The sequence below is a fragment of the Solea senegalensis genome, linkage group LG9, assembly GCF_019176455.1.
Source record: "Solea senegalensis isolate Sse05_10M linkage group LG9, IFAPA_SoseM_1, whole genome shotgun sequence".
Classification (NCBI taxonomy): domain Eukaryota; kingdom Metazoa; phylum Chordata; class Actinopteri; order Pleuronectiformes; family Soleidae; genus Solea; species Solea senegalensis.
In genome coordinates this window covers 12,974,425-12,999,275 of record NC_058029.1, presented here as the reverse complement: position 1 = coordinate 12,999,275, position 24,851 = coordinate 12,974,425, and the positions used below count along the sequence as shown (strand labels likewise).

Here is a 24,851-nt window from a genome sequence, read left to right as displayed (position 1 = left end):
TGTGCTCCACACACCAGCAAATCTACATGCATACTGTACGCATGCGGCACAGAGGTGGTACGCTTAATCCTGTAAATATGCGAGTTAGAAGCAAAGTCAGAGGAGGTGGAATGCAGAAATATAGACTCTTGGAAGCCTTGAGCAATGCTACATTTTACTTAGTGGCTCTTGCTCATTTCCTCTGCACGCTGCAATAAAATGAAAAAAGTCCCACTTTAAGATCTTTATTTCGTTACATTAAAAAGCAAAACCATAAAAAGTTCATATTTTATGACCATCGCTTTCTCTGCACCGATGCATTCCTTTGCAAAGAAACAAAAGAGCTACTTGCTCTTCCTATGTTTTTTTTTGTAAATTAAGCTAATTGTTTTTTGTCCATATCCCCTAAACTGGTCTTATATGGAAGATAATATGCATTCCTATCTATTTAATTCATTTGCAATAACAACAGAGAAGTTTCTGTGTTGGCAATGGCTATGGCCAGAGGCAGATCCATAATCGCATCCACCCTATTCTCATGAATGGGAAGTATTAATATTGCCTTGAGGAAATGTGTTAACGGTTGGCACAAATATTCTCTTGAAATAAAAGAAACTTGCAGCAACATACTTGTCAAAATAACCCCATGTCACAAAATGTCAAAAAGCTACACAGTACACTTTCTGCTACTGGGTAATTGGATGAAATGCAAGAAAGGTTAATTTTAACTTTACTGACTTCACAACAACTTTTTTGGCCTTATAAAACACAATAATGAAGGAACAGAACACAAATTTGTGAAAATGAACTCTGTGGTAATTCCAGTGTCTCGCTTAAATGCCTGAAAGTGTTTTTCTCTACGTTAATGGTGATATTAGAACTCTGTGTTGATGGCATTTGTTTGGTGATGTAGAGAACCAGTGGTGACCACAGATCCATACCCTATAAGATTACCAAGAAACTCATTCATCTTACACTGTCGCATAATTGGAACCTGCTGTTTAGGCTTTATCTTCTCATTTATCCCCCCAAATTCAGGCCATTTGCTTTGCAGATAGAACAGGTTGAATGTCGTTAAATTGCGTCTACTCTGCAGCTCTGTCACTATCTCTCTCCCTTTTTTCTTTTTGCTTTCAAGGTTTCAAACCGAACTGAGCTATGACTTCCTGGAAGTGCATGATGGCCCGAACCTCCTTTCTCCTCTGATTGGCTCGTTTAATGGAACCCAGGTCCCTCAGTTCCTATTTAGTAGCGGTAACGTCCTGTATCTTCTATTCACCACCGATAACAGCCGCTCGAATAGTGGCTTCAAGATTTTCTATGAAGGTAAGTGTATCATACTTTTGGCTGCACACACTGATAAATATAAACTTGTCAAGTATGTAAATTATTTGAAACAAAATATGACAATGGAGTTGTTGACACTAGGATCAGAATTCTGTCTGCTTTTTGTTCCACATTTATAAAGTCTGCTGCACCAGAATGTCTTGAGGGTGTGTTTCAGGAGGTTTGCGTTACGAAAGCAACAGTGGTTTCAGAAGTCCAATTAACAACGAAACTAAATGAGCTCTGGTTCTCAGATCAAATGAATTCATACAGCGTCGCTTCTGAGATAAAACATTGATTGGCCTGACTACAAAATATTATTCAGAGCTTATATTAGACGGAGATCAAGTCCAACACTGCTTTAGATATTATTAGGTTATTGGTTTACTGATGTTAATTCTTCACTCAATCCTTTCAGACAGAGCAAGAGATTTAAACACCCACTGCGTGCATGTTTGCAAGTCCTGCTGTGTGAGAGATAAAGTAGTGATTCTTGGTGAAATAAAAATCAGGACTTTGGCTGTCCAGATTATATGGTGTTTATCAATTATACCTGTAGTTGTATACAAATGTCAAAAGTAAGTGGCAGAAATTGTGATAAGATTTGCTGTGTGATGCATTTTCATGAATGTTTGCACAAACAATATTAGGCCTACTCTTGTCACTCAGATGTGATTCTTTAGCGAGACTTTGACTTTATGTTGGTATGACAGCAGGACTCAAATTACTTTTTTATGTATTTCTCTCAGGTGTATTTCTCTTTTGTTAACGAGGCTATAGAAAAACAATATTAGCTTTTTCTGCCGCATTTTTGGAACACAAGTTATTCCTGAGCTGATTTGGGAAACCTCAGCCTAGTTCATTTGTAAAATTGGTCTTACAAAATAATTTTGTCAGGAATTCTGTTGTAAACACACTGAGGCACATAATAGATATGTCGGTTGCAAAACTAATCTGTATAGACTTACATATATGATGTTAGTCAATATTTTCTAGAATCACCCATTGGACACTGTTCCTTATTATTTTTAGTTAGTATTAATCTTGTTGAGATTTTATAGACTACATAGAAGTGTAGAGGTATTATAGAGTTTTTTTTTATACAGCATTTATAGTACGGTTTATAAACATAAGTAATACAAAAGGTTTTATCTCAACCAAATGTATCCTCTTGGACAATATAAGTTATTGAACCTTATCAGATATTTCAATATGTATTTGACTTAATAAATGTACAGTGGGTGACATAAATTTCACAATGTCTATTTGACGTTTTAAAATGCACTTCATGCTTGGCTATCCATCAGTGATACCAGACAGACACCCCACACATTGAAAAGAATATGTTGTGTTTTACTGGACACTTTTCCTTTACTACAAAATGGTTTAGTCCTTGTTCTGTTTCTCTGAAGGAAACTATTGCCCTTTGTTTCCTCATCACCTTGAACATCAGATCTTTTATGGTCTCTCATTGCTTGACTTACTTACATTTAACCGAAAGGGGAGAGCATGAAGATAAAATCTTGTTCTCTTCACTGACAACTCTAACAAAGTTAATTAGAAAGAAACTGCTAAGCACCACAGCATTCAATGCAAGAGTGCATTTTATTTCAAAGTCTCAACTGTCTTTTGTCTAAAACAGGCTTTGCACTTGTCTGCGATGTATCACTCTTGTTAGCGTGCATATCCAAGTGAATGGAGTACTTTAGAGAACTTGCTGTCTTCATACTTGACCTGAGATGTTTTGATGCTTGTTATTAAAGGTTATGACACCACTTTTTTATGCTTCTGCTCCACCAGCAATCATAACTGTAGGCATTTTGGATTGTTCACATTGTCTGTACTGTACTTTACATGCATATCTAGACATGCGTGTGAACTTGCAACTTGACTGGTTGGTAAAGGGATATATTTATGTACCACACTGTAGCGATGCTAAATGTGACTTTGAAAGTTAAGTGAATTCAATAATAATGTCAGGTCTGTGTCATGTTTCCTGAATGCTGTATGACTTCAGTGTACGTCTGTAGCTGGAGCAGTCAGATTTTATTTGCAAGAGCAAACCTTATAAATAGTTTACAAAACAAAGTGGAGAAACATGCACAGATAACTCATAACTCAATCATTACAAAAAGCAACACAAGATAAATCATTCTGCACTTAATACATATACACACTGAAGAGGTTCAATGAACAGTTGAATCACAGTTATGTTTAATTGCCAGGGTGTTGGTCACATGTCGCTTTTTCATAATATTTTCAAGATGTAACTATTTGATCTCAATTTTTCTAGTGGTTACATTGGACACCTACTCTTGTATGGATCCTGGTATCCCAGTGAATGGCATACGTTTAGGCCATGACCTGTCCATTGGCTCCACGGTGTCGTTCCAGTGTGACCCAGGATACAGGCTGAGTCACGAGGAACCACTGGTCTGCGAGAAAAACCACTTCTGGAGCCACCAGCTGCCCTCCTGTGATGGTATGTGTACAAACTACAAAGTGCTGAACATTCCAGCACAGGGATCATGGTCACATCCAATAAATGCACAACACTGCAGTTTTCTTTTACGTCAAGAATATGGTCTATTATGTTTTTACATTCTTAAAATGGATGACACCAGATGATATGACATGGCCCCTTTGAACCTCAGAGCTAAATTATCTGAAAATCCAGACTTGCCTCAAACATCACCAAATGACGTGTATAAGGTAGTGACCAAACTGACTCGAGTCAAAATACTTTCTATCCAACAAATCCCTGCTTTTGTGACAACTTACCTGTGGTGTTATGAATGATTTAATACGCATGCGAGACTCAACTTCAAAGCATAAACATCAGGATGTTCCTTCCAGTTTAGATATCAGGAGGAGACCTTTAGAGATAAGATGAAAGAGTGAATGTGATAAGATTTATTTATTATGACCAGTATTATATGGAGTATATATATTTTAACTTATAGATTTCAGAAAGTAAAACTCCATTGAAGTGATTCTTAAGCATTAGGTGTCTTCCTATATTAAAGGTGACATAGAATGCTTGTATCACACATATATGTTAGTTATGGAGGTCTACTTACATATATTAACTTGTTTTCATGGATAAAAACCTCCTAATCACTGCAAACAAGCCGATCAAAATATCTCCTCACTGACGCTCTCGTCAGCCGCGCTGTTTCAGACCAAAACCACACCCCTAGAATGTGGATTGTGTTGTGATTGGCCAGCCAACGAGAGCTTTCCCACTGTCCTGTGATTGGCCAGTTACCTGGAAGTGACGTAATAGATAGGCCAGCTCTCAGATACACAGCTCCCCCTCTGGCATGGTGGATGCTCTGCATCTCAGCAGCTACAACGAGAGTAGTTCTTCTTCTTCTGCGGTTGAATGTACGCAACTGGATGTGCCCGGACTAGTGCCCGCACCAGGAGCCGCTACGGTGGTGAGAGGAGTGGTGAGGATTTTTGATGACGACATCAAATTAAGGAAGTGCCGATCCGCTTCGCAGAGCCCAGGAAAACAATACAACACTATTTTCTCAGCAGTGGCTGAACTGTTTGTTCTGAAACATTAGGGTTTCTTAAATGAGGTAATGATGCAGATACACACACACAAACGCAGCGTTAATTGGAGCTTCCGGTCTATGTGGGCTTTAAGACGTTTCATGGAGTGCATACACCGGTGGTGGTGGTGAGGATTGGAGCATAATAAAGATAACCTGAGGTTGGGGTGGTGCAGGGCCGGAGGTGGGTTATGCAATTATCACGCTGCTGCAATTAGAGTTGACTGCATGACACATGGCATTTTACAATCAGACTGTGCGATCACAAGTGTGATTGGCTGTAGGTGAGTGCCAGGTTGTGAAACCTCCAAGTATCCTGGTGGAGATGATAGAGGCAGTGGGAACTCGCTCGCTCACTCATCTTCTACCAGGGTCGTGGGGAGCGCTGGTGCCAATCCCAGATGACATAGTGCGAAAGGCGGGGTACACCCTGGACAGGTTGCCAGTCCAGAGACAAACAACCATCCACACTCACACCCACACCTACGGCCAATTTAGAGTGTCCAATTTGCAGTGGATATTGGGCTTGTTATTTAGAAGTCATGTGCAGAAAGACACGCTTCCTTTTTGAACTTTAGCAGAAGCTTCACCTCTTTCTCTCTCTGTAGTCGTTGTACATGCTTTTTGTGCCATTTAGAAGCACATAGAAAGGCACTTATGGTCACGGTGTACACCCGATATGCCCCTTTTTCACAGATCGTTGTTGCGAGAATGTAATGAGTAAAATACATGCACGGTTTGGCAGGGAACACAGTCACTTGCATATGGTACAATGCCATTTCATCCAGCTTCATGCCATGATAGTCCTGAAAATTAATTTTATATCTTTTCCTGCCGAGGTGTGGTGCCCAGTGCCTTGGCTCTCTGCCCATGATACCTCTGAAATAGATCCTTTACCAAGTATACTCATCCACTTTTAATGATTTTATGTAATTTTGGCTCATTAATAAAATATTTTATATAATTCTGTCAGCGTGTGAGGATTCAGGCCTTGTTTTTGTGATGCGTGCTAGAGGGCCCAAGAGTGGAAGGAGAGAAGTGAAGAAGATGGTGGATGTGTGCAGCTGTGGAGCCTCAGGCATCTCAGTGATCCACCAAAAACATCATCTGACATTCATTACTTTGAATATATGTTCATAAATATGAGTTCCTTTGTTAATATTTGTCAGCATTTGCTGTTTTTGAGGTAAACATCTGGACATTTGGGCATTTTAGGTCAAAGAACACAAATGCACACGCAAAACAAAAGATGAAGGGAAATTAGAAAAAAGAGAAAAAAAAACTTGTCAAATTCCATCAATGTTATTTTAAACTGCAGCGCCCTTTTATGTGAAATGACCTTTCAGTTCAAAGACGATGACAACTTGAGAAAATTGTTGCAGGTTTGAACAATATCTAGATAGACTAGCTAAACTTCAGAAAGATCCTCTTTGTTCACAGTAACAAAAAATATTTATTTCATTAACTTCCTTTGAGACAAGGAGCTTTCGGGCTGTGCATTAAATGTCAATATTCCTGAGATGACACTAGTCTTTATTTAAAAAGCAAACAAAAATATTGTCTATATTTTTTTTCTTTTCATTCATTATCTTACCTTCCTGTTCAGCATCGTGCGGTGGGGATATCAGGGGACCTGGAGGGATCATCTTATCACCAGGATACCCGGAGCTGTACCCCAACTCACTAAACTGTACATGGACTGTAGAAGTGAGCCATGGAAAAGGTAGGAACACTGCAGTACATTTAAGTTATACATGCTTCAACATAATCTTACATTCAGTGTATTCTAAAACATGTATCTTTTTTTTTTTTTTATCATGGTATAATTTTATCAATCAATGATATATTTATAATTTTTTCATCAGAATAATGTATGTGTGTTGAGAGACTTCCTGTTGAGTTGAGGCCATTGTCCCAATTTACTTTCTTGTCCGTCTTGGGCTATTACAAGTTCCCACCAAGTTTCGTGAAATTTGGTGCAACTTAATCTAGGCTTGCCCTTTCCATGTTTCGCCTATGCACGGGTCTGACCCCTATGCCAACTTAGCATTTTTGCCAGACCTGACCTCCGTGCAAAGTTTCAAGAATTTTTACGCTTGGTGAGCCCCTCAAAAATGACCGCAATAACACAATAACTAATAATCTGAAGGATAACAATAGGTTACTTGCACAAATTTGAAATATTACAGTACACACACACTTATCGACATCAGATGTATCTCGACAGTCAGATGTCTGTGTATATATATATATACATGTGTATATATATGTATATGTGTGTATGTATATGTGTGTATATATATGTGTATATATATATATATATATATATATATATATATATATAATGTAATTTTATCCTCACAAACAGCCACAACATATGTGAATACAGCAAAGCCACAACAAAGTCACAGGAGACGCATCCAAAATGCATGTCAATGCCAAGTGTCAACAGTCGTATGTAACGCTGTCCACCTGTGATCGGATCTCTCAGGACAGATTTACTCAGCTGATCGTGCAGCTGCAACAGACTCAAATAACATTTTGGGGGTTTTTTAATGCCAGGAAAGTCTGCGTGTCTGGCTGTTCATCACATAACTGTCCAACGGGTCACTTGACAGGCTTCAAACTTGGCAGGTGACTAATGGCACCAGTGTTTGCACATTGTTGTTTGATGTTGTTTGAACAAGAAACACAGAAATATGTTGTTAAAAAAAAATAGGTACTGTGCTAATATAAATGGAGTGTGCAGAGGGTATATTTTACTTCAGCAAAAATTTAATTGCACTGATTTTTCATCATGGTCAACTGAATGTGCTGGTATAAATATACAAGTAATAGTTAAGTAGTTTTTTTTTTATTTCTAATTAATTCATTGTTTTTTATCTTTGAGATAATGTACACAAGGCAGCCTTATGCATTTCTCATTTAAAAATGGCTTAGAATATTGCATTTTATAAAATTTCACCCACCTTATTAATTTAACAGCTTTGACATTTCAGTGTGCTGGTATTTCTTATTTAATAGTTAGTTGTGTTATCACAGCTTTTACGTCTGATCAGTCCACAGTTCTCCCAGACGTTCATATTCATTATCTTTTGAAAAGCACACCAAGCTTATCTCTGTGCCCTGACACTTAGATGTATTATCCCTGTATTTTACCACATTGTTTCTTGTTATCCTTTTCAAGACCCATTGAAATGCCATATGATGCTCCTTGTAAATGGTCATGACCCATATCTAGCATATTTATTTCCTCTAAATAGTGCCTCACATCACTCTATAATCAGACCAAGTTGAATTGACACCAACATTTTTTTTAATTCAGACTCTTCTTTCTGTTCCTGTACAGTGGGTGGATGGGACGCGCATGTGAACTCTCAGTAATTGTGATCAAATGGGATCAAAACTTTAGAATCTAATATAGTGTCATTGCACATGATAATGAAATTAGTGGTGGGTTTCTGTGAAAACTATTGCAATAAACGAGATTCCAAGTATTTGAAATGGGTTCCTTTTACATAAAGCATCTATGGCATGCAATAAAGTACAGGAGTACCCAGTAACATCATTTACTTCTATCCACAGTACTTTCGTAGGCAGGTCCTTTAACATTCAGCAATAACTAAAGACCTGAAACTCAATTTCGCCCACAACTGGAAACATGATAGCAGCACATGTAAATGATGAAAACTTAACTCCCTAACTGACTCATTATATTCTAAAAGGGCTAATATGGCATAGCGAATTCATCAAAATGAACAAATACATTTACTCTCTGTTTCAGTGTGTTTGGAGCTGGGATGGATACCAAATGTGGCTATTTTAGTCGGTGTATTTTTAGTATGGCAGAGATAGGGACTCAGGTGTTTGAAGCGACAATGCTACTTGTGCCCCTTAGCCAATATGGCTGTTTTACACCTGGGTCTCAGGTTCTCCTGGACCACTCGTCACAGCCTAGAGGCTTTCTAATACACAGTTATGTGGATAACGTGGAGAGGTTTAGATGATGAAGCCATTTAGCACATACAGTGTAGTGGCTGCAAAGCAAAGGTACATACACTCACTCCAATTATTTCTAGTACATTTGTGGCGAATTTGCTAAATAGGATATGGCTCAGAAACACAGGGTATTATGACTCACAGGGCAGGTCTGGGTAAAACCAAGCAGCGGAGTCTATAGGCATCATTTCCCAGACCTTGAGGGAGAGCTGTAATCAGAGTTTCAGTTGATAAGAGCTCAAAATGAGATCCCAGAAGCACATCTCCTTCGCTTTAAAAGTGGAAAGATATTGAAACTCACAAGGTTCCCTCTAAATAATCCCATTAAGCAAATCCTTTACCGATAACCTTGACATTTGGTTATTGTTTTTACCAACACACTTTATTCAACTTCTGTAAAATGCATCTTTAATTAGGCTTCATGTGCCGAAGTGCTTAATCTACTCTCACTGGTCATGCTTCTTGTGTACACTGCAAGGAGAAGATAAGATACATATATAAACTGTAAAACAAATATGCAGGATAAATAACTGCTGTAATTTGAAGTTTAATCTGTGCGTGATTGGAAGATATATTCATCTTAAGGAATAATATCTATGCGACGGTTTTACTCAGTAATTACCAACATTCCATTGCTGCTGTATTAAAATATAGCATTGTGCCCTCTTGGGAATGGCTCCTGCGTAATTTGCCTTTACTCTCCGTACCACAGTTTAATTGCTGTTTCATAGAGCACAATCAACCATTTGTTATTTATTTTAAGGCCAGATCTCGGGCTATATTTACGGAATGAGCCAAACAAAGTGATGCAATTCTGCATAATTAGTTGAAAGTCAGCATTGAAAACACATTTAAATACCCCCCCATGTTTGTATTTGCATGATACCCATATTACAATGGATAAATAACTGATGTAATTTACTCCTCATGTTCGTCGTCACTGCTGAAATTGTAAAATGTATAACACACATTAATCATAGTACTGTCTGAAATATTGTTTTGTTTTAATTTTAGAGAATTAAAATGTAAGTTTCACAAAGAGCCTTTTCATTTTAAATTTCCACTTGAACTTTTCTATTAATTTCTCACTTTATATAGAATATGGATATTTTCATTTTTGGTTCAGATTAATTGTAGTATTCCCATTCCTGGTCCTGTTGTGGATTGAATAATTTATTATATAATGAAGTTTATATAAAGTTTTAACCAGCTAAACCCAAAATAAATAGCTCATCTTAAATCAATTTATATCTGTAATATTTATTGAATACTTACATTTAGTTTAATGTTTGTTTTTTATTTAATGTGATTATAATTATAAAATGTTAACACTGGCTCTTATTTCTTTTTTTTTTTTTACCCCCCCAAGGTGTTCAATTCACTTTTCACTCCTTCCACCTGGAGGACCACCATGACTACCTCCTGATAACAGAAAATGGCAGCTTTGCTCAGCCATTGGCTCGACTCACAGGCTCAGAAAGGCCTGCACCAGTTAACGCTGGCCTCTATGGGAACTTCAGGGCCCAACTACGTTTCATTTCTGACTTCTCCATATCATTGCAGGGATTCAACATCTCCTTCTCAGGTATATACATATGAGTTCTCTGTATGTCGGTGTTGATACAGTCAGAAAGGAACAAAAGTGTCCAGGAATTATGTGGAGGAGGGAGAAAGGAAGCAGAAGACGTGGCACTTAGATTTGATAAGTAGGGATAGACAGGAAAAGACACAGAGACAGACAGAGAGACAGACAGCTCACTTAGTGATGAGATCAAAAGTGGTAAGGTGAAACATGAGGAGTGATTTGTCAGCGAGAGTGGAAGCAGGCTTAAGGTAGACAATGCTCCAGGCTGTGCGGATCAGAGGAGGGTAATTAAGAGACAACGGGGTCATGCAGGTAGAGGGTGTCTGACCGTGATAGGAATGATCATCAAAGTGTGCCATGTGGGTCAGTATCCTCAGGACTCAGACAGCGTTGAAGGTGGGGGGTTTACAGAAATAATGAAGCCCCCATTTAGAGAACAAGGTATAAAGAAAGAGGTGGCGATATGAGGCATAGGGAGGGAGATGAGACAGATGGTGATGCAGTGAGCAGGGTTGATGGAGAGAGATGGAGTGAGGGGGAAGGAGAGAGAGATGGTGGTGTTGGGGGGGAAAAAAGGCGAGAGCTTGCTTCATGAGCATCCTGGCTAAATGTTTGCCTGCTGTTCGCTGAAGTGAGGCATAACTTGTGCAGCGATGAATATTCATGAATTTCAGTTTGTGTGCGCGCGTGTCCTTGCATGCTCTGTAATTAGCATGTATAGATGTCCTGATTAGAATTCATTTTGTAACCTTTTATGACCTTTTGATGAAAATTTCCCAATGCTGTCAGGCCACATCCTCCACCAGTTTGCTGCTGTAACATGTTGTGCTCAAATCAATAGGCCTTTACACAATGGCTCCGCGTACTGACAGATGAAGACCATGAGAGAAAAGCTGCAGGGATTTAAACATTATTCTTCTTACCCACACAGAGTTGAATCTACATCTCAAATGATAAGGCCACCAACAGCCCATAATACTGCCCACAGGGTGGCCTATTTATTTTCTTTTTTTTTTTCTTTTTTTTAGAGAGCTCATCCTTTAGCCAGACATGCTGGTTTCAAGCTTTTGGCATACATCCCAACCTGATGAAGTGTCCTTGAGCAAGACGGTTAATCCCTGCAACTCCAATGTACTGTAGTTGTTTTTTTTGGCTGGTTGCGTTTTCATAGTTTCTTTGGAAATAATGCAGAGGAACAGGCAGGCTTACATTTTCACATGGATATTGGTGACTAACAAATCATTAAAATAGAAAAGTAGTGATTCTCATGGACATGATTGCAGATTTTTATTGCGACTAATATTTTGGCTTCCGTGTTTCCAGAGTATGATCTTGAACCCTGTCGGGACCCTGGGAAACCTCAGTTTGGCTGGCACACGGGTTCCAAGTTTGGAATCGGTGACTCGCTGTCGTTCTACTGCAACACAGGCTATCGTCTACAAGGGGCAAGGGAGATAGTGTGCTTGGGAGGTGGCCGCCGTATGTGGAGTGCCCCTCTGCCAAGGTGTGTGGGTACGTGGTCAGCTGCTTTTATTCTGTTTTTTCAATATGTACACATGTGAGCGTTGCAGAATTGACTGTGTTTGCCTCTGTCAAGTTTGGCTTACTTGAAGCACTTACATACTTCTAGCTCTTGTTTGTACCCAAATGTATGAATGCACTTATTGTAAGTCGCTTTGGATAAAAGCGTCTGCCAAATGACAATGTAATGTAAAAGTTTTAAAGCAACACAATAGAACTTCTGCTGAGCAAAAGCACCCTCTGCAGCTGCAAGTGGCTGTTAAAGCAGTTTAACTTCGAGCCCAAGCGGTTAAGTAGTTTCATGTATGGAAAATAAAAACTATCAAGCTGATAAGATTGGATCGAAACTTTATTAATCCCTTTGGGAAGTTCCCTCTGGGAAATTTAGGTTCTAGTGGTCCAATAACATCGGAACGGTTAGTGCTGTCGCTGTGATAAACACGCCAAATTCTTCCTTTATGTGGTCAGTATTAAATATGAATGTTTATAATGATTTACTGGGACTGATGCTGACAGTTCATGTCATTAGCATTAAGTCACACTGTTCACAATGTCAGGTCCAACATTTGAATTGTACCGTTTAGTCATCATGATGATGCATCTGTGGTATCATTTCTACAAACTGTTGTAAATTATTGATTGTGTGTCGTCTTTGTGTTGCTCTTGCAGCTGAATGTGGGTCGACAGTTTCCAGCAATGAGGGACTTCTATTGTCACCAAATTACCCTCGGAACTACGACAACAGCCATGAATGTGTGTACAGCATTCAGGTCCAAACAGGCAAAGGCGTCAACATCACTGCCAGTACCTTTCAACTAGCACAAGGCGACATCATCAAGGTAAAGACGTCATGCAGTCGCTTCAGTTTGGGGTCAGAACATCAACAGCCAACAAATAATCAGAGGGCTTGCAGAGGCTCACATCAACTCAGAGCATGAAGTATCATTTCTTTATTTAATGGTTGAGTAAATGAGGCAAAGCCTGGTGCTTCTCTATGATGTACGTCATGGGGGAAAAATGGGAAAAACACGAGGCTGCATTGTTTTGCCTTGGTAGTCAGAGCAAAGGTCAAACAACAGCAACAGCAGCAGTGTCTCTTCGGGGAGAAAGGATTCATTTGTTTGCTCAAGGGCATTTTCACAATTTTGGTAAGCACCACAATTGTGATGCAAACGACTATGTCGTCCTCACTTCACAGCTGGAATGCACCATTTTTGGGATGCAGATGTCTTGTCTAATGCCTCAATTACACAGCGTTGTAGCCCACTAGTTTTTTTTTAGTAATGGTGTTGTGTAGACACAGTCATTTTTGTGAACATCACAAATGTGGAAAGACGTGCCTTTAAAGCTCGATTAACTTTAAGAATTCGGTAAACAAAGCCAAGAATGACCCTGTAGTACTTTTTTGAGAGTAAATAAAAAGTGGTCTGTCAAAAGTTAGAAAATTATTTGAAAAATGATTTCCAAAGAAAGCAAGTATAAGGCTTGAATTCACTTTTAATGTTTTTTTTAGTATTTAAATATAGATGAACATGTAATAGTTGGTTAACAACTGCTATTCACACAGACAATTTGACAAAGTTAATAACTATTTGTCCAACTTACCTCCCTATATTTTTTCAAGAATCCCACCACTGTCTTAATAATTCAGCTGTGCCTGAGCTCAGTATCAAATCAGCGGGAGGATTTATGGTCACTCCAATTTCATTTGCACATCTCGTTTGATCATTGGTTTTGCAATAGAGGAGCCGTAAAATCCAGGTTACACAGTGTCCCCATTTCTTCTGTTAACTGTTGCTGTCTTTCTTCAGTATAAATATTTAATTCTTAATATCATTGTACTTTATTTTGGTAGTACATCCTGGATAACCAGAAAAACACTGTGTCCCTCTCTGACCAGGTGTATGATGGAAAGGATGGTGCAGCGCCGCTCCTTGGCACGTACACGGGCACGGTGATGCAAGGTCTGTCCCTCACTAGCACTTCCAACTATCTGTGGCTCGAATTCTACTCTGACCAGGAGGTGACAGCAGCGGGGTTCCGGCTCATATACCACAGTGAGTCGCTTTTCATTTCCCTGGAGGAGGAGGGACTTAAAGCTTTTCCAAATGGGTGAATTTAGCTTCACCTCAGGGGCCAGACATTTCAAGTATGAGAATTTAAAAGAAATTTTTAATTGACCCTCAACCCACTTCACTGTGTCTTTCACTGTCAGAGCACACATTAAACACAGCATGCTGTTTCTGCTCCGTTCCTGCAGGACATTTTTTCCCCCTCCTCCCTCATATGAACTCCTTTAATTATTTATTTTTTTGCTCTCCACTTCCGTAATTAGCACATACAGTGTGTCTGCTTAACTGTACCTCGTTAAAAAGGGCGAGTTATTGTTGGTATTGTTTGAAATTGTGTTTGTGAGCTACGTGTGTGTGTGCACATGCATTGCAGTAAGTGTTTACATTGAAGGAAGGTTGGGCCCGTTGCTATAAGTGGGCAAGTAATAGATGGGTTTTGTTTCTCATCCTAATTGGTTTGCTGACTGTGTATTGTTGCTAACTGTTTCTAATTTATTACTGTGAGAGAATGTTCTGGTGACACTGCATTTTCCAGTCCAATTTAAAGTGTTTTTGTTTCACCTGCAATCTCTGAATTCCTCTTATCTACTTTAAGGTTTTCTAAGGAAAAATTAACAGAGCTACTAAGAATGGCCACAGGCCAGGTGCCGTTTTGGCTTTAATTATATGAAAGCCAAAAAAAAGTTTCAGCTTACTTGCAGTTACTATAGGCCCTTTTCTAGAAATGATAGCCAAACGTGCCAGGAACAAATGGTTCACATAAAATAAATGAAATTTCTAATTTTTTAATGGAATGTGCGGTTTGGCAATTATAATGAACTATTAAAAGTTTTAGATCCTGACTTCATTTACAGCAACTAAATGAATTGCCAGCAGCATTGAAATGCAACCAAAATCAGTTCGGGAGAAAATATGGCTTGGTTATAAGCTGCTGTCTGAGTTACATAATTACCCATAATTATACATAGAAATATTGCAATTTAAATTAATTAAAACATTTTCCAGTTATGTGCATAAGGTAAATAGCACTGTGTAAGCTAACCCATTTTATTCCCATCACAGTGCAACTTTTACTCCATCTTTTCAACCAGAAATAATATCCTTTCCAACTTAAAGAGGAATGAGCGCTGTCTAAACAGCAAAAGGGCAAAGTGACCGTGCTGTATAGACTGTTTATTAAATCATAACAGGAAATCTGAAAATCTTTTTACAAATCTTCTACCCAAAGTGCAGAGATAATTTTCCAAATGTGAAGACCATCTCCTGGAGATTGGTCATGGCACTTGTTATACTATGGCAACATCTGGCATGGGCATGGACTTCGCTGTGAGATGTCATATAAATCAGGTCCGCTGGGTTTATGTGCAGCCACTGTTGCTGCATAGCAGAACACTTACATTTAGTACCTGAAAAAGAGAAATGCACATAAAGGCCATGGTCAAGTTCACACATGGTGAGCTAAAGAGTTAGTGCAACATTTTCTAGTTTGTGGCTTGTTTATTTTTATTTCTCTTGTAATACCCCAAAGTGTTACAAGCGGATGGGCTGTTTCTCAATTGTGGTAAATGTCCACACTCAATTGAACCTTTAATTGTGAATGTCTAATTGTGCTGTCTGTCCAAAAGGAATCTTTTACTGCCAAGTAATATAATGGCACTGTAACTAGGCTTTCATTTGAGCTCAACCGGAAATTAATTCTCAAAGCTCAATCAATACCGCTTTACAATACAGATGAATGAAAATATGGTGCTAGTTTTACAAACTGGCTGTTTACAGCTCTGTGTTTATGTGTGTTCAGTCTTGTCATTTTTCAACACATTCTTCTGTATCTTTCCTTTTCCAGGCTTTGAGCTGTCTCACTGTGATGATCCAGGGGTGCCGCAGTTTGGCTTTAAAGTCAGTGACCAGGGTCACTTTGCCGGAAGTGCCATCACATTCGGTTGTGATCAAGGTTACACCCTGCATGGCAGTGGTATACTAAAGTGCATGACTGGGGAGAGAAGAGCTTGGGACAATCACCTCCCGTCATGTATAGGTAAATCGTTCCGCCTGTGCTCCTCTATACGCCGCCTTTGCCTCTATTACACATTTTGTTCCCAGACATTCTTTGTCTATTCGTCCTCTGCTGTAGCTTAAAATGTTCATAAGGGCCAGGTACTCTGTTATCTTGCTTAGCAACATGTTTAGCCCAATGATTTATCCCTACAAGATTTTCTACTTAATTGAACTGCGTTGAGCAAAATACACGGCTTTTCATTTTGTAAGAGAATATAAATGGCCCAGATGTTTTATTGTGAATCATTGATCTCTCTTTGTGTTCTTGGTGAAACACTATTATGAGCACTATAGTGAAGCAGCCTGGATTACTATCGAGCCGTGTTGTTAAGGCTCCGTTTCCTTTGTAGACTATGCAGTTTAAATATGTAAACCCACATTATTCTCAAAGTAAAGGTGTCATCATAATGAACTTTTATGTTCTGTACATGCTGAGAAACAGAAATGATAAAGCTATTTCCTGCATGGTGCTAGAGTCTGGAGGATGTTTTGAAGCAGTGTCTGTTTCTTGATGACTCGCTGTGATGGAATAAGGTACAAAAAAACATTTTCAAATTCCGGATGTGTTAAATGCCACTGTTTCCCCAGGCCTTTTCAATTAAACATGTATTTGTCCCTTTTCTGTGAAAGGGCTTTGGTCTTGCATTGTGGCATGTTCAGTTAAAAAAAAAATTATAAGATAAAAAACAAGAGGTCAGTTGATTGAATGTTGAACAGTGCTGGATCACTGAATGGTACATGTTAATAGTGAGCTGTGTATCTATTAGCTGGATATGAAATGGGATGATTTTCAGCCATTTCTCCATCCTGGCTGATGTCAGTGACACAATTGCTCTGTGTTGATGATACTGATTGTAGTCTACTGTTGCCGCAATCTAATGCAATTTTCCTATTAATTAAGTGTCATTTGTTCTGTAATATAGATAGCAAGACGATAACTAGGATAGAGGCAGCATAGATCTGATAAGATAGTTCCATCAGGCATCTTTTGCATCCTTGAGTTTCTCTGGTCAGGAAGGCAGTCTTTGTTGCAGTGAAAAATGTTATTTGTCAAAAAACCAAACTGTTGATTTTCAGCCACTTGAAATGTTTAAACATTGACATTTTTGTACAAATTGTGTATGTGTGTATGCAGCGGAGTGTGGAGGCACTTTTAAGGGTGAGTCCACAGGGCGAATCCTCTCTCCTGGGTATCCCTTCCCCTATGACAACAACCTGAGGTGCACCTGGACAATTGAGGTCAACCCCGGCAACATTGTCAGGTAAGTTGCAAATGAATGGTCCTATAATACATGCATATTTATGCAGTAAGAATGAACGTGTTTTCTGTTTTCTTTGTTTAACATACAGTAATTCAGAATATTTTAATTAAGATGCATGCTATTTACTATTAAGGGTCATTTCTCATAAAATATGCTGAAACTGGGTAAATATTTGCCTCAACGTTTTTTATCATCTGAAGACACATATTAAGAATAAGTTTCAAATAACTTAGTGGTGACGCCAAAGGGAATATGGGAATATGACATTATTGAGAAACTGCATTTAATACTGAAAGACTTCACAGAGAACTAAACTGATGTATGTTTATTTAACTGCATCCTAATTTAACTGAGGTTGTCCTCATTTGGCCTGACTACAAAAGACTTGAAGATGAAGACAACCCAAAAATGTTTTCACTCGAGTTGTAATCAGTCAAGATTCAAAATATGAAGACATCATCAAGAGAAACAGCCTGCAGCAGCAACATTAACGGTGACTGGGAGAGGGAATTTATAGACAGTGACAGCGCCCAAGGGAATATTCCTGGGACATGGAAACATTTATTTTGGTTCCACAGCATCCAGTATTGCTATAAAATCAAATCTATTTTGGCTTTGAGGTCGAAGTAAACATGGTGTGATTCCTAATAAACAGTTTCATATTCTTTGTCCAAGAGGCTGCTTCTAGCCAGCCCTTAATGAGACTGCAGATATCTGCTCTTGTTTGACAACTGACAAACTGACAAAAATCAATTGATGATAGAGAATCGCAACAGAAATGCCCAAAAGCACAGAGGACGCCGTTTCTCGATAAATCTCCCCTTTGTCATCACTTTAATCTTAGCTCCCATTTCAGTTGTCCTCTTGAAAATTCTACTTGACATTGGTGAATGAAAGTAAGCAGAATGACATCTCACTGTGCATGTTAACATGTTAGACTGGGTTGACTTAATCTGACAGAATTGACCTAAAGTTAAAGTAACAATCTCTCGCAGTCTCCAGTTCCTTGCATTTGACACGGAGGCATCCCACGATATCCTGAAGGTGTGGGACGGTCCTCCCGAGAACGAGATGTCTCTGAAAGAGGTTAGCGGCTCCCTGCTGCCTGAGGGAATACACTCCACTCTCAACATCGTCACCATTCAGTTTGAGACTGACTTTTACATCACCAAGTCTGGTTTTGCAATCGACTTCTCCAGTGAGTTTCTCCTTCCAAGAATTTGCATTTATTTCAAGTGTACTTGCTTTGTGTATCATGGTGTGTCGTTCACTTTTCTGGACAAATGCAGGAATAAGTGATAATAAAATGACTTACTTTTATTTTATTGCCACTCAAATATTTTTCTTTATATTATTCTGCCTGTGTTTGGTCTTTGTGAACAGAAATGTTAGCAGTATTTGTGTGCTAAGTTATTCATCTGAAAACAATCTTTGTTAAGCAATACTATCAGACCTGAGTGAGGGAGCATTTGCGTGTATACAATTTTTTGAGCAGCAGAATTCACTTCTAAAGATGTCCGTGGGTGCTTCTTTGTGTTGTCAGTCATACGCCAACCTGTTTGCAGCGATCTCACTTTACTCGGACAATGTTGCTCTTGCCTTTGTCTCTCGCTGGACATAAAATGTATCTCTTCCTGTGTGCAGTGTGGGAATGTTGCTGGGCAACATGAGAAATAAACACCACTATACTAAGCAACATTATACGGTCATGTGGAGCCAATGGGTGCAATCATGTAGTGCATGAACATATTCCACATATATTCTTCAATTCAGCGTAAAGCAATTTCACAGCTGTTATAATACTAATGTAGTCTACATGTTTTACTGACGAATTGCTTCAAAACCATGAAGGTAAGTGTGTCGCGGCTCAATAAAATCTTACAAATGCTATGTGTGATAAATGTATTCATGTTTTCAGTCTCTTTAGTATACAAGCACAGTAGTCTAATGTGAAAATCAATGACACAAGATTCACTGCATGTGTTTAAAGCAGGAATCGATTCTTGAGATACGTACTGTACTTAAATACCCTGTTTGCCTCAGGCGAGTGGTTTTCGGAAACCCAAAGGATGACAATAGCAATTGTCTAGTAATTGGCAAGACTCCCTTCAATCATTTTCTCTATTATGAAATGTATTCTTAATGTTTGTTTAAATTTAAAATAAACGTGGAAATATCAGCTATAAATCAGGTGCCAAATGCTTGGTTCTGTTAACTCAATATCCTGCAAACCTTCAATTAGCAACATTGTCTGGTGTTGCTATACTTGTATTCATTTACTATGTGGAATTGAGGTTAAGTGTCTCTAGGCTTATCATGATCCATTGTTACAAGTCACTGACTGCATTTTGAAATCAAATAATTAAGCGGTATTGTGCTGAGAGTGCCATTTATTTATCACTTGTAACGCGCATTTATTCTTTAATTTCTTCATGTGTTTTTGATGTGTCTATATTTTGAAAGCAAAAGCAATAGTGCAGTGCCTCAATACCTAACTCTGTTACAGTATATATCTCAGTAAAGTCTAAATTTATCAGATTTTACCAACTCATACACACAGCGCTGGGCTGCTGCACAGCTGTGGTTTAGGAAAACATGGCAGGATTTTGACTGATATCAGTCTGTAATCTGCTTTATGCTATAACCCTGTTTGAGCCACAGTTTCAGCTTTACAGCTGTCTACAATATTATATGAAACTGTCTATGCATGCCTGCTCTTTCCTGAGCTCTTGGACTCCCTGTACAATACGGGAACATGTGGATTTACTGTTTATGTTTATGTGTGTTTCCCCTCAGGTTCGCTTGCAACAGCCTGCCGAGATCCAGGTATTCCCATGAATGGCAGTCGCAATGGGGAAGGACGGGAGCCTGGTGACTCGGTGACCTTCTCCTGTGATCCAGGATATGAGTTGCAGGGCGAGAGCAGAATCACCTGCATCCAAGTGGAAAATAGATACTACTGGCAACCCAGCCCTCCAAGCTGCATTGGTGAGGGAGATGGGAGGGAGTTGGAGAGAGTGGGACGTGTGTGTGTGTGTGTGTGTGGGGGGGAGATAGAGAGAGGTGGATGGATTGAAGGAGAGAGGAAGAGACGGAAGTGAAGGGGATCAGAGGGAAAGAGAAATGATGAAAGGAAAAGAGAACATAGTGTTTTTTCCATTAACCGGCTGCAGCAGAGACTCTAATTCTCTCTTACTCATGTCTTAAAATTACGTGAAGGATAAACAAAAAGACTCTTCAGATATGTTTGAATTTTGGCAACAGTTGTGAGGACAAATCCACTTCTGTAGCTGTCTCCCGACACATTTGCATAGTAGAGCTTAACAGCTAATTACTTAACAATGCAATTACAAATAATTACACCAAGTAGGTCCACAGAAACCTCGATGCTCTTGAGTTGCTGCCAACTGGTCTGGATTTTTCTTTCTTTCTCCACACTGGAAAGTGCCTGGAATTTGTCTGTCTCAAAAGGCGATTGAAAGATCACACAACTCAACGTAATGTTGATGTCAGAACTTGATGTAAATGTCTGCTGTCCTTCTACTCATTTATCACACTAAATAACAGCAGCAGACTTTATCAGTGTGTTGCCATCCCTTCTGACGGCCCTTACTCTGTTCATCAAAAAAGGCTTTAGAATTGGGTAACAGAAAATATCTTCTATACTCAAGCACCAACATGTCATTAAAACATCAAATATATAATAATCCCTTCAGTAAAATCTCAACACAGACATTTCCAGATGTATGTATTGAGTATTTTTTCATACACAATGTTTCAGCTTGTTGAGTTCCAGGGGTCATGTGTTAAAAAGACTTTGTTTGATCACTGTGTGCATCTTTCTTATCCGTATTATCTTCCTTTTTTTCTTTCAAGCACCTTGTGGTGGGAATGTTACGGGATCGTCAGGATTCATCCTCTCTCCCAACTACCCAAATCCCTACCCACACAGCAAAGACTGTGACTGGCTTATTGCTGTACACTCAGACTATGTCATCTCTTTGGCTTTCATCAGGTAATATAAGCAGTTTCTTTTAGCCACAATCTAAAACAGTACTCTAAATGTAGAAAACTATTTGTCATATAGTTCTGTACAAAAGTCCGATGCTACTGTGCCATTAGATGTGTTGTTTTTGCAATGCGGTAATGACCATAGAGTGTAATTATTTCTTTATCAGCTAATCCGAACACATCCAGAAAAAAGGAAACATGTATTAGAAGTAAGACTTTTTTTCAGAGGTTGGGTTTCATGGGGTTTCAGCTATTTAAACAATTATTAGTGAAATCCGGGATTTTAAGGTCCTTCAGAAAATGAAACTGCTGATGAGTGTGTTGTCCCTTAAGTCTCTGGTCCAGTGGCTTACGAGATTAATCTTTCCTTAAATCTGTGGTGTACTTGTAACCTACCTGAAGCAGAATGGAGTCAGTTCTCAGTGGATGCACAGCAACCTAGGCTGTGCTGTGGAATTGCTTGTTTTCTGCAGTGGAACCAGGTTTAACATCATATTATTGAGCAAAGTTGGCCATGTGTGTCAGGCAGAGTACCTGACTTTGAGCCCAGGTGTGGTGGGAGATAGGGAAGAAGCGGCAATGTCTCCACAAACACCCAGAGGGCGAGTATTCCTACCACTTTGCAGGAATGTAGTGAGACAAGCTTTCTGGATGAATACTAAAAAAAATAAAAACCACAGGCAGAAATGTGTTTTTGAGTGCAGCTCATGTCCAAGGCTGAATGATACTCGGGCAACAAGCTTTTAATTATTAATTGCAATCTCAGCATATAGCAGCAATGCTGGCGGAGGAAATGCAGATGGGCCTGAGGGCAATTCACATGGGCAGTCTTCTCTTGACACTCCCACTTTCCCACAGGGAAACTCCCTGAAATGTTTCTTTTTCAACTTTGTCCTCCAAAACGAACATCTAATAGAGTTACCTCAAAGCTGCTCTGTCCCTTGGGAATGCCAAATGAAAGGATGGAGTTATGATTTTAAATTGGTGTTGCCTTGATCTAACTCAAATGCAATTATCTCCAAGCTATTTACATTTTTGTCATAAACCACGCTCATTATTTTTCAAAACAAATGCTCCTCTCTCTCACTGCTGCATGTGATTTGATATACAGCGCTCCAATATGAAGCGATCCTTTTACACTGCATTGCCACTACTGTCTGGGAAGATTTAATCTCCTCTCACCTCTTCGGGGAGATATCTTTTTTGTATGTTTTTGTCCGGAGATGCAAAACAAATCGCTTGGCATGGCTCACATTTAGCACTGCAGTGCACACTGATTTTAAAACCTTAATGCCTTCTAAATCTCTCACAATCGGATGGACTTTGCAAAAATAATGATCATCTTATCTCTAACGTGCCTGTTTGTTTTACTTGTCGCAGCTTCAGCATTGAGCCCAACTATGATTTCCTGTACATCTATGACGGCCCGGACAGCAGTGCCCATCTCATTGGTAGTTTCCAAGACAGTAAACTTCCTGAGAAGATTGAGAGCACGTCCAACTTCATGTACCTGGCGTTTCGAAGTGATGGTTCCGTGAGCTACACCGGCTTTCATTTGGAATACAAAGGTACCATGAAGGCCCGTGCGAGTGGATTTTATAGAGTATGTAACAGCATTAGATTTTGAGACATACATTAATGAATTAGAAGAATAAAGTGTTTGGAGTATGCTACACTACACAATTACTTTTTGTATAATTTTGATACCAGCTTTGAGAATAGCCTGTTTTTTTTTTTATTTAATTCAATTGATTTAATTGTATTCCTGTATTTATTGTTTCATTTTTCTTTAAAGAAAAAAAAAGTGTTTGGTTAAACCAAACAGACTTTTACACCCTGTGGAACTCATATTTGTACCCTCAGTACTTCTGCCTGATTAGAAACCCCTCTCATCTGCACAGTTGTTCCTCATTTTAACATTTTTGTCTTTTTGATTGACAGCAAAATTGCGGGAGGCATGTTTTGATCCAGGGAATGTGATGAATGGCACTCGAATGGGCGCCGACTACAAGCTTGGATCTATGGTAACATTTCATTGCGAGGCCGGTTATCTGCTGCAGGGCTACTCCACTCTGACCTGCGTCATGGGCAACAGCAAGAGACCAGAGTGGGATAGAGCCAAACCAAGCTGTCAAGGTGAGAAGTAACATGCTGACTACAACAGAACACCTGAGAAGCAGCTAACTGCACTCCAGCTATTTGGTCAATATTTGATGCTGTGTGATACCACAATGGTACTGTGTAAAAATGAGTTTGAGCGTGTGGTGCAATGACTCCCTCGCAGCATGCAGGAACTGTAAACGCGGCCGAAATATAGATCACTTATTGTTATTAAATACATTTAAATCCACTGTGCAGACTAAGTCAGTAGTACAGCATAGGTAATAACGTGTAACACTGTATTCAAAGTTAAGGTCAGAAAGACATTTCTCTGCTAAGCATTATAACAATATTGGTGCTTGACTTGAAATGTGTAATAGTTTGTAGTTTCTTAATAGTATTTGTAGTGTGTTTGGCCATTCTGAAAAACCATAATATGAAAACATGTATATGCAGAAATACTTCACAGAACACAAGATAAAAATTAAGTTAATTTATGTAATAATTAGGAGTGGGACATTATTTTTGGATTTTGTGTCTGATAATGATATCACTAACTCGAGTACCTACCAATACCGATATTAGTCCGATGCAGTCATTTTAGACCATTTATTTAGAAGAAATAAGCAGCTCAAACATGACTCAGCTCAAAGGCTTTTGCTGATTTTTATTTACATTTTTACAACCTGTGCAAAGTGAAGCATGCAATATATGGGATTTTGGATTGTATCTGATTTAACATTTTCACCTCTCCGATATCGGATCCAGGGATACAGCTTCCCATTCCTAATAATAATAATAATAATAATAATAATAATAATATTGGCCTGAAACAGATTAATGATACGTATGGTCCTAACTTCACAAGAGAAGAGACACACTTGTTTTTATATTATTATAATAATGATAATTCATGAAAGTATAAAAGCCACACAGTTTCATTGTTGACTGTGCCACATCTGCAGTGTGCGGTAGTTAAAAGTAGTAGTTAAAACAGTCTAATGAAGTGCTGCTACAGTAAACTAGCTGATTTTTACAATTTCGTTGTGCTGCAAAGACCATAATATATTGTATAATGTCTAGATCGAATGCCTTCACCAGCTCCAACATATGACCATCTTCTGTTCCTTTAATTTATTTTGCAGTTAGCTGAAATAATCATGACAAAAGACTGATTTGGATTGTAGTTTTGCTTATCCCTATTTTAATGAAAAAAATCAAGTATTCTTTGAGCATAACCCTATGTCTGTCTTTTATGTTCTAAAAGACTTTTCTGTTGAATCGGTCGTCTGTCCACATTTTAGCACTTCACTCAACGCATTTGGGGTGAATGAGCACTGAAAAGTATTCTTGAAATGAAATCAAGTAATCATGTCTTCCA

At 38.8% G+C, this 24,851-nt stretch overlaps 1 protein-coding gene across 2 annotated transcripts in view; it reads left to right on the top strand.

Moving 5' to 3' along the window:
- Positions 1–24,851, top strand: part of LOC122774892 (CUB and sushi domain-containing protein 3-like) — a 199,257-nt gene that overhangs the window by 72,375 nt on the left and 102,031 nt on the right. For both annotated transcript variants that reach the window (XM_044034485.1, XM_044034484.1), the window contains exons 17-30: positions 1,118–1,305; positions 3,599–3,787; positions 6,472–6,588; positions 10,234–10,449; positions 11,773–11,961; positions 12,640–12,809; positions 13,871–14,027; positions 15,886–16,077; positions 17,233–17,359; positions 18,355–18,557; positions 20,156–20,347; positions 21,236–21,374; positions 22,751–22,938; positions 23,312–23,506. In XM_044034485.1, the coding sequence (XP_043890420.1) occupies positions 1,118–1,305; positions 3,599–3,787; positions 6,472–6,588; positions 10,234–10,449; positions 11,773–11,961; positions 12,640–12,809; positions 13,871–14,027; positions 15,886–16,077; positions 17,233–17,359; positions 18,355–18,557; positions 20,156–20,347; positions 21,236–21,374; positions 22,751–22,938; positions 23,312–23,506 (2,462 nt within the window). The remainder of the gene's footprint in view (positions 1–1,117; positions 1,306–3,598; positions 3,788–6,471; positions 6,589–10,233; positions 10,450–11,772; positions 11,962–12,639; positions 12,810–13,870; positions 14,028–15,885; positions 16,078–17,232; positions 17,360–18,354; positions 18,558–20,155; positions 20,348–21,235; positions 21,375–22,750; positions 22,939–23,311; positions 23,507–24,851) is intronic.